Source organism: Parasteatoda tepidariorum, chromosome 2, assembly GCF_982258835.1.
Source record: "Parasteatoda tepidariorum strain Cologne lab strain chromosome 2, Ptep-v5.0, whole genome shotgun sequence".
Lineage (NCBI taxonomy): Eukaryota > Metazoa > Arthropoda > Arachnida > Araneae > Theridiidae > Parasteatoda > Parasteatoda tepidariorum.
Genome location: NC_141756.1, coordinates 26019978 through 26030459, shown reverse-complemented (window position 1 = coordinate 26030459; position 10482 = coordinate 26019978). Strand labels below are relative to the sequence as shown.

The window sequence follows — 10482 nt, the reverse complement described above, 5'->3', positions numbered from 1 at the left end:
GTTTTCTTTGTTAGAGAGAATAGAGGAAGAAAACGTTGAACTCAACCGCAAGAAACAGGATAGTTTTCCTTTTTTGTTGTTGTTGATGTTTTTGAAGGTAACTTATCTTATTAGGAATCTTAAATATTAAATATTTCTCCGTAGTATTTCATAACTGAGTATTGAGAAATGATTATATGGAATTTCAGATTAATATCTAAGCTCGTCATGATACAAAATATTTTCTATTCCTTCTTTTTTGGTCTTAGGTTGTTTTTTAAAATCTTCAAGTCATATTCATTTGCATAAATGTGAGCTTAACGCCAATTTTTAAGGAAAAACTTGGTGAGGGAAAAAAAAAACCAGACGGTATTAAATATATTAGAGAAAAAAAACTATTATCGGGCGTTATCGCAATTCTAAAATCTCGATATATCGTCAGAAAATAACGACCTTTTACGATATTTCTCCAATTTTTTAGCTTTAACTCATTTACATCCTTTTTACTTTAGTTTACATTTTGGTTATCCAAATAAAATTTATTAATAAACAGGGTAAATATCGGATTCGAAAATATTAACGATTTTCTCATATTCGATAATTATCTTTATCGGCAATACTCACGGAAATTACTCTATTCGATATTTGTCGAAGTCGATAATGACCGCATTTATCATTGAAACGAGCCCGCATTTGCGTTACACGGAGAAGAAAACCACTAGAACCTCCGTCTACCACTTAGGATATTTCAGGTCAGCACTGTGGTCGGTGCAAGCCGGATGCGGAATTCACCAGCCATCACTGAGACTCTAACCCGATTCACAAATGATTGGACAGCGAACGCTCTATTCCCTGAACCTCCACTGCTGTAGTTTGTGCTTATAAGGATGGGGGGAAAATTTACGTCGATAAAAATACATAAAAAAAATAAAACAATGAGGGCTACGAATTATAATCTTTTCTTAAGATAAGCAACTAGTTTTGGTTTCAGTAGCGACGCAACACAGTCAATAACAATTCACTCATATTACACGCGCGATAAAAAGAATCTATTTTGGATTTCATTTTCAATCCTATTTCTTATCTCTCAACACCATAGGAAAAAAGAACTCGTCCTCCCGCTGTCATTACTCAGCATTTAACCCATGTCTCACACTTGCAATCTTTTATCTCGTGTTATTTCATTTCTAATGCTTGCGTTATTTTATTTCTAATACTTAAGTTATTTTATTTTTAATGCCTTTCATATTAATAATTCATATTAACAACTCCCTAACAATTTTTTTCTTCATAAATTAAAGGTGAGCTTAGTTTCAGTTAATAGTTGAAACTTCATGGTGGAGGCAAGAAGTTGTTGTTGTAGTTCATTTACGTCGCACTAGAGCTGCACAATGGGCTATTGACGACGGTCTGGGAAACATCTCTGAGGATGATCCGAAGACATGCCATCGCAATTTTGATCCTCTGCAGAAGGGATGGCACCCCCGCTTCGGTAGCCCAACGACCTGCACGTGAAGTCGAGCACTTTACGGTAGCACAGTTTAGCGAGGACCCATACCGCACACACTCGGTCACTACGCAGACTGATCCAAGTGGGTCATCCACCCGCACACTGACTTCGGTGATCTGCTGGGAACCGTGTCTTAACGATCAGTTCACTGCGGGACGGTGGAGGCAAGAAGACCACTTGTAAAGTCAGCAGAGGAGATAAGACTTTTCAAGGAAGATTTATGATATATTTTATAACCGTCCTTAGACAACTGACTCAATTTTTTTGGGTTTACAACTACTAATGTTCAACTGCGTAGCCTCGAAATTTTAACATCCAATCCAAGGAACTCTTGGATCAAGTATTGGGAGAAATTAGCCTTCATGGAGGACTTTTTCGTGGAATTAACACAAATTAGCATTACATGTAGAAAACCTCCCACGATTAGTCTGACACCACTGAGAATATTTTATGTCATCACTGTGGTCAGTGCAAGCCGGATGTGGTGTTCGAACCCAGTCCACTTCATTGGGAGACAAACACTCTATCCCCTGAGCCATCAGAAATCAGATTTATGATATAGAAGGTAACCTTTTTTTTTTTTTGTATTTTAAAGTGGCATCCTATCTAGGGAAAAAAATTAAGGGTCCTCATCGGCCAACTATAACAAAATGGCGATTAAAAAATTGTCGGCCAATCGCTACTTTTTTCGTCGCAAATGCCGATTTCATTTCTTCTTATATTAATTATAAATACTTTCTAAGGTTCAAAAGATTATTATTTTTTCAACACTTTAGAAATAAATTTTGTAAAGTTTATCATATTTTGAGAAATGCCTTACATTTTTAATAAACAATTCAACATTTTCGATTTTGGAAAAAGTGGCTGCTGGCAAATTTAATTTTGTGCCATAGTATCCTAACCCCTAATTGATGCAAAAGAAAATAGCAATTAGCTTGTCCATGGTAGAGAGAAGCTTTACCATATTTGTTTTGCTTTACAGATTTTTTTTTCTTCAAATAAATAAAACAAATTTTCAAGATATGAAAAATGCCTTTATTAACAAGCACGTGTACTATATATATACAATTATATATACACATGAAATTCTAACGGTATGATACAGGAATTACACAGAGGCAAATCACAGGAGAAAAAAAGCACTATTCACAAAAGAGGAGTGATTTCTGAAGAATAATTTCACAACTAGTTAAACATACATGAGGATCTCAAAAAACATGCCAAAGTTTGAAGGGCACGGAAAAAAATGGTCCCATTAATCAAAGGCTGCAAAAAACACTAAAGCACACAACATGCACTACATATTGCACAGCTAATAATTGAAAGGGGAAAAAAAGTACAATATATACATTTTACAAGTGGGATTATAAGTTAGATTACAGCGATGTTTTGGAGGTTATAAGCATTGAAATACATGAATGTCAGCTATTTTTCTGGCAATACTACGAATAGATTAATGTTTTATTATATATGGCCGTCTAAGGCTTGACAAACGCAACATACAGAAGAGCTCTTTGATTTGAAGGCACAAATGTACAAAATAAAAGATAATCCTCACATTTACGTAGATATCGAAGTGCTCCAAATAACCGAAAACTAAGCATGCAAGCAGAAAGAAAGAACCAGATTAAGATTTAATAAAATGTTTTCTTAAACTTTTAAAAACAAATAACAAAATATTATAATACAATTATAAACATTTTATCTTAAGCATGTGATTGGTATAAAAACAAGAAATTGAGATTTTAAATAATTCATAATTTTAATAAATTTTGTATTTAATAAATTAAATACATGGTAAATGTTTTGTAGGTTCCACATATCATATTTTGCTTTTGATTTCATTCCATGCATAATTTAAGGAACGTTCATAATAATTTCAAAAAATAATTTTTTTTTAAACTAGCTAATAAGAATACAAAAATCAAATCTCTTAAACTTAATCTTGGACTAGAATATTCAACCTGAATAATTGAAGTTTAAATTAGGAATTAATACATTTAAAACAATTGTTTGGATAAGAAATAATAGGATCAATACTTTAACCATGCAACCGTTAGCAGAATTTACAGAGCAAACCTAGTTGCAAAAAAACTTAGCACAGTCAGACATAGTATTATAGTAAAAATAAGGTTTAATCTAACATGCGTAAAAATGTACACAAATTATTATTTTAGTTATAAAAAAAAATTATTAAATTTCAAACAAATGAAAATTTAGAAAATAGTACTAACTCCCTGTACACTCAATATACAAGCAATTAAGAGTTTACAGAAACTAAAAATTTATTTTCTGAATTTTCTATTTTTTAAAATTCTAGTTAAAAGATTATTAGTTGGAATTTGTGAAAGATATCACTTTTCTTTTGTTTAGATATCTACAGATTGACAAACAAAATTTGATAAAGACCTGAAACACTTTTAGTAATTTGAGTAAGTTTAGGAATTAAAAATAATTACTGTTTTTCTCATTATTTTAAGGCTTTGTTTTTCTTCCCAAATAAATAAAAAAATCAGGTGCTATGATTATTATTATATTTAAATCTGAGATAAAAAAGAAATAAAGTGCAGATGTTTTAATAAACTGCAGTTCGATGATGTGCAGGAAGATATTTGCTATTAGGATTATAAGTAATAAATGTTTCACTTAGATTTAAGTTCCACATATCATTGTTTTTAATTTTATTCTTGCGTACTTCTATGAACATATAAATCTCAAAATTTATGAAAATATTTTCTAAAATGGCTAACAGCAACACAAAAATAAAAAAAGCACAAACTTAAATCTAGACTAGATTATTCAACCTGAACAAAAATTAGTTGAAATTTACACTTAGGAATTCAATCTTAACTGGTTCAATACATTTTGACAAGGTTTAAATGGCTAATAACAAATAGCAGAAGAAAGGAAAACTTCTAAAAATGTGCATCATTAATGAGTAATGCATATACAATAAGGCACAACATTGAAACTTTTTATTACACAAGTTCCAAAATAAAAGCCACTTTTTGGCCTTTGGCACTTTGACTCAAAGGAACACGTAAATTCCAGTCAGAACTGCTTCAAACTATAAAGATAATAAATCAACAACCATTCAACTCATACTATTTAATTTTCTTTTAAAAAAAAAAAAACAGAATTAGCTATATTATAATAAGAGACGAACTTTATAATGGACTTTTTAACATAGTAAAAAAGTCACAATTATTAGACAAAACTATCTACTTAATGTATGTAGATACAGACTAACAAAATTTAAATTGCACCTCTAAGGATATAATTAATTAATTAATGCTGGTGAATACTTGAATCAGTACACAAAAAAACTTAAAATTATTACCTTTTCTAATTTGAAAAGGAAATGAAAATATTCAAAGAATAAATAATGGGAAAGTTTGGTAAAAATCCGATACATAAGCTACCTGCTCTGCAGAACTTATTTTTCAGAAGAACTTCCAAGAACATCAGCAGTTCCTAACTTAACCAAAATAAAGTAGTTAACTATTGAAGGTGTAACCTTAACCAGAGTTGAGGGAGGGGAAGAGAAATCAAAAAGGGTAGAATGAAGAAAAATATATTTAATTGTTGTCAATTCCGTTTAGGGCAGCCGGTTTAGCAGATACGCTAGCTTCTGAAGACTTTGCAGGTGGATCGGCAAAAGTATTATCGACATTTTGTCGATGACCTTGATGCTGATCCCTGAATCGATTATGCTGTTGATATCTCATATTTGAATGCTGTCCTCTTCCTGGATTTCTATCACTTTTGTTATCTTTATAATTGTTGTTCATGTTTCTTTCGTTACTAGAATACGCTTGATTTTCGTTAATTCTTCCATCTCTGTTATCTTGGTGTGAATAGTTACGATGATCATCGTAGTATCTGTGAGGCCCTTGATAATTATTTCTGTTGTTGTAATTGGGCCGTGAGTAGCCACTCCCACCTCTGTTGCCTCTATAGCCACGATTAGACTGGAAATGAGGATTGAATCGTCCAAAACGTCTATTGGAATACACACGGCCATACGTTCGATTTTCATTAGCTTTAGGCTTATTCGCAGAGGGTGTTTCTTCCTGAAAATAAAAATTATTCATTATAAGAGAGTTGGATGCATAAATTCACAATTGAAGCAATAGGTAAATTGAAGAACTCCACAAAAAAAATAATAATAAATAAACACATATATCAAATACACATCATGCTTTCCCTTAACAAAACGGACCGGCACAAATACCCTATTATGAATTTTTAATCATACATGCAGCTTTATGAGGCACATGTTAAAAGGCTGCATTGCTTTGTTACTTTCTTCAAACTTTAATATCATATACATTGGCTCAACAGTCCAGGGTGGCTCTGGCCTTCCATAGAAGTATGTATATTCTACCATTATAAAGTTAATATATTCTTCATGTCATTCTTATTGCCAATTTTAACTTAACTAAAATGCACTAAAAAGAGTGATTTCAAATTTATTTTGTGAATGCATTAAACTTAGTTTAACTATAAGATGTTAAAACTTCTTGGAAAAAATTAACAAAATTTTCTTTTAATAAAGCACATTTTTCTCATGGAAAAACACTTTTTTTTGTAAAACAACTAATACAATTTAAAAAATAAATAAATAAAATTTATTTCTAAACAGTTTTAAAATTTTATAATTAATTAATCTTTATTTCCTAAATCGATTGTGACGAAAGTGTAACTTAAAAATCATAAATTTTTAATTCCAAAAGTTCCTTAGCTTTCTTTGAAATTATGTGTTCTTATGCTTTGTGGGAAAAACTTCATTCTACAAAACTTATAATAATAAACCATTTCAAGTATCTTACTTTGGTTCCTGCTAGAGTTTCATCTTCTACAGTATCAGATATCACTGCAACATCTGTGGGAGGAGAAATAAAGGCTTAAGAATGAATTAAGTACAGCAATGTATTTATCGTTAAAAATGAGTGGAAATTTTTAAATTAAAGCATCAGCTAGCACACAATCAATTCAATTCAAAGAAAAACAATAAAAATCAAGCTAAACAAAATTTAAAAATGTAAGTTACATCATAGATAGGTAGAAAAAGATCAAAGCAATATTATCAGGGTGTGTAGCCAAATCTTTCAACAAAAAAAAAGCACCTTTTAAGTACTTTTTCAAAGAAAAAAAATCATTTTCAAAAAGGGAAAATTAAGCACTTTTTAAAAATACCCAATGAAAAAAGCCCCTTTAAAGGCTTTTAAAAAACGAAAATAAAAAAACCACCTTTGAACACTTTTTAAAAAAATTATACACCATGCAAACTGTTAAATTTCATACTTCTAACAAATACACGAGCATTGAAACTTGCAAACATTACTGAAGTAACAACTTATTTTATCTATCTCATAAAGAGTTAGAAATATATAGACACACAGATCTAATTTAGAAAATTTAAAATGAAAGATTGGATTATATAGTTCAATTACATGATGTTATTTTTATTTATTAATATTAATTATTTATTCATTACTTTTTTGCTTTGGTGATAAAATAATTAAGATTTAGGAATTTCCAGGCACTTGGATTCCCTTCTTTGGATTCCAACATTTCTGATTCCTTCTTTCTTAGTTTTGAAACTCAAATTATTAAAAAAGTTATAATCAGACAAGATAAGATAACTAGCCGAATGCAGAATTCTTAATGTTCTTTAAAATTTCATTTAAAGATAATGCTAAGAAATGCAAAGAAATGCTGAGGAAATTATTGATATAATATTGTGAATGAACATTTGGGACTAAGCAAAATATAATAAATTAAACATACAACTTAGCATAACATTTAATTGGAAAAACTACAAAAACGATAACATTTTTTGAAAATAATTTCCATAACAAATTTTTAAGTAAATACTTCTCATCTTTTTGTAAATCAGCACAAAATAATAAATTATTTGCAAAATAAAAGTTTACTCATAAATCTCCCATTGCACGCCTCAAAATTAGTAATTTTTTTTTCATTTTCACTAAAAAATTTTCTTTAGCATAATTTTTATTTTAAATTCAAAAAACTACGGAATGGCCAAATAGAGGTCAAATGGACTTCAGTTCAATGCTCCAAGAAAGAATATGTTAAAAACATACTTATACCAGAAAATCTTTGATTGTAATTTAGAAAAAAAAAATTTATGTTAATAGTATTTCCTATGAACAACATATACTATTTAGAAAATTGAAAGTACACTAGAATAAGACAAAACTGTAAATAAAATTTCAGGTTTTAAACAGCAAAATCTCCATAGCAGCCTGTCTTAAATGTTTTTTTACATTTTAAATACAGTTCATAAAAATAATGTAGATCAAAGTATAATAATAAACAAAATGTCTTTCCTATCAAAATATTAAGGTCTTATGACAATAAAAGTGAATGAAACAAAAAAATAAATTTTTTTTCTTCTTAACTTATAATTATATTTTTATTTAACATATGAAAAAAAAATTTAAAGAACACATTTAAAAAAAAACCTTTGTATGTAGAAACATGTTAACGAACAATATTTTTGTTTCAATGCTGTTTCATGGGATGAGAAGTTTAATACTGCATACCTTAATTAAATTAAATACATAAAAATAACAAAATAAAAATGAAAATCTAATAAAGTAAACCTGACCAGTGAAAGTGTAGTTTAATTGGCACAGCATGTAAATAAAAAAATGAATAATCCTCTGATAAACCACATGGTAAAATCTAAATTGGCCAGATTCTGATAAGTATCTTTATCTAACCATGAATCTTTATCTTTAAATTAATTTTATGCATTTCAAAAAGTGCAAGATATAAAATTTTTGGAAATGTCATTGTGTTTCAAAATGCTAAGAAATGTAATAAAATACTTCAATATAATAGAAACATTAAAACTAAAAGACCAAAAAAACAGAAACATGTGGTTTAATGAAATATCTTATATCTGTTTTATAAACAAAGCCCCACAACTGTACACATTTATCTCTCTGCATATAAAAAAAAAAGAGGTACAAACCATTTTTACCAGTACTGTCATTTATATCTTCATTAGCGAGAGAAGATGAAGGACTAGGTTCAGGGTTGTTTTGAGGATTTTCACAACTAGCCAAAACAGAATTAGATCGTTGACTGTACACATTCTTCACAGGTTGAACTGGAATTTAAAAAAAGATATGCAATAAGATGCTGCACTGTAATTTAATAATGTTCATTAATGAAGAAACTGAAGAAAATTAATTTAAAAATGAAGAAAATTACTGAAGAAAATTAATTTTGCTTTATATGTAACAAAAAATATCGTTAAGCTACTTCACTATTAAGATCAATATATATATATGTATATTTATATTGAATGATGATGAATATGAATGATGAATCAATCATTCTTTCGCCTTCCTTTATCTTTGCAATGAAAGGAGAGAAAAGGACACTGCTTATGTGAAGTATCTTTGACAGCGGTACATTCTGATCTTTTTTTTCTTTTCTTTTTTTTTGGTAGGAGACGATACAGGTTATGAAACTCCACAAGTTTAAATGATACTTTAAATACTCAATTCCTCTTTCTCAGTGAAAATTATTTTCTAGCTCTAATCAATTTTACTCCTGTATTAACTCAGCTGAGTTTAAAAAGAGGGAGAGAACAGAATCTATTCATTAAGGTGATCATAAGAATATTATATTTATTCATGCTTGACAAATGGTCCATTGTGAATACAACTCTATAGAGCCTGCTGCCTCACAGGTAAGTATTATTGCTTTTATAAATTATTTATATACCATTTCCATTATACTCAAAACAATTATTGGCATTAAGCTTCATTATTAGTGCACTTTTTCTATAAATGGACAAGTTTTCGGTCAAGAGTGTATTCTCTTAATGATAAAAAAATATCTATTAAGAAAAATAAAACGTTACATTACAATATATGCAAAGCAAAATTATTACTATTTAAAGATTACTGTTTAATTTGCTAATTATTGTAAATCAAATTATTTATCAGAAGCTGAAATATAATGAAAAGATTTCCTTTTCAAAATAATGATTCTAATCACAAATTATTATTTAACTCTTATTGTGGTAAATAAAATTACTTTGACACAAGAAAAAACAAATACAAACTTTAATTTAAACAGAAAATAATAGTCACAAATTATAACTTTTTAAGTTAAATAAAACTACTTAGCAACAGAAAAAAGTAATATCAAAAAAGGATAATTTTCAAAAAAATAAATAACAAAAATAACACTTATTTAGCACTTCAATGAAAAGTATTTACAAAGGGGAAATTTTAATCAAAAATTAGTCCCTAAAATATAAAAAATAAACAATTTATCATTATTCCAGTCTTTAGTTGATGTAAATAAAACTTAGCAACAGTAGGGGAAACTAAACAAGAATTTTGATTTTCAAAATAATTACAAATAAACACCATGGGTAATAGTGACACAAAGTGAAAAACCCTGACAATTCTGTGTGCAAAAAATCTATATCAATTTATATACCAGACATGTTTCATATTTAACACATTTTTTTAATATAAGATTTATAATTAAATTACCTACCAATGAAGAATGTCTCAACTTTATAGTAACAGGGGTAATTAAGAGCCCAAGTCAAAATTCCAAAAAATTTCCCGAGTTTAAAAAAAAAAAAAAAAAATTGAAATTGAAAAATTAGAAAAAAATTTAAACTAGGTTTTTCTAGGAGAAGTAATTAAAATTTACAAATATGTCTTACTTTCTCGAGTTTATGATTATAACTATTTACTGATAAAAAATGTATCTGGCTCTCCCTTACAAACAAAATAAACTGTGTTTTTAAGTTCCACTTTTGAAAATTTGATTTCCGGAAACTTCTGTGATCAATGATTTTTTGAAACGTATGGACCTTCGATCTCCGGAAACTTCCGGATAACTGTTAGCGAAAAATCTGGAAATCCGGATTTTTTCCGGAGCACAATCAGCCCTGTAGTAATTAATTTTAAAAAAATCTTAGAAGAATT

General features: G+C 28.8%; 1 protein-coding gene across 1 annotated transcript in view; it reads right to left on the bottom strand.

The window, feature by feature from the left end:
• Positions 1 to 2501: 2501 nt before the first annotated feature.
• The window catches only part of LOC107438098 (uncharacterized), a 29725-nt gene continuing 21744 nt past the window's right edge, over positions 2502 to 10482 (bottom strand). Inside the window, exons 13-15 of the mRNA XM_087157033.1 lie at positions 8496 to 8633; positions 6322 to 6374; positions 2502 to 5562 (exon numbers count right to left, since the gene is read on the bottom strand). Of these exons, the coding sequence (XP_087013159.1) occupies positions 5068 to 5562; positions 6322 to 6374; positions 8496 to 8633 (686 nt within the window). The 3' untranslated portion in view covers positions 2502 to 5067. The remainder of the gene's footprint in view (positions 5563 to 6321; positions 6375 to 8495; positions 8634 to 10482) is intronic.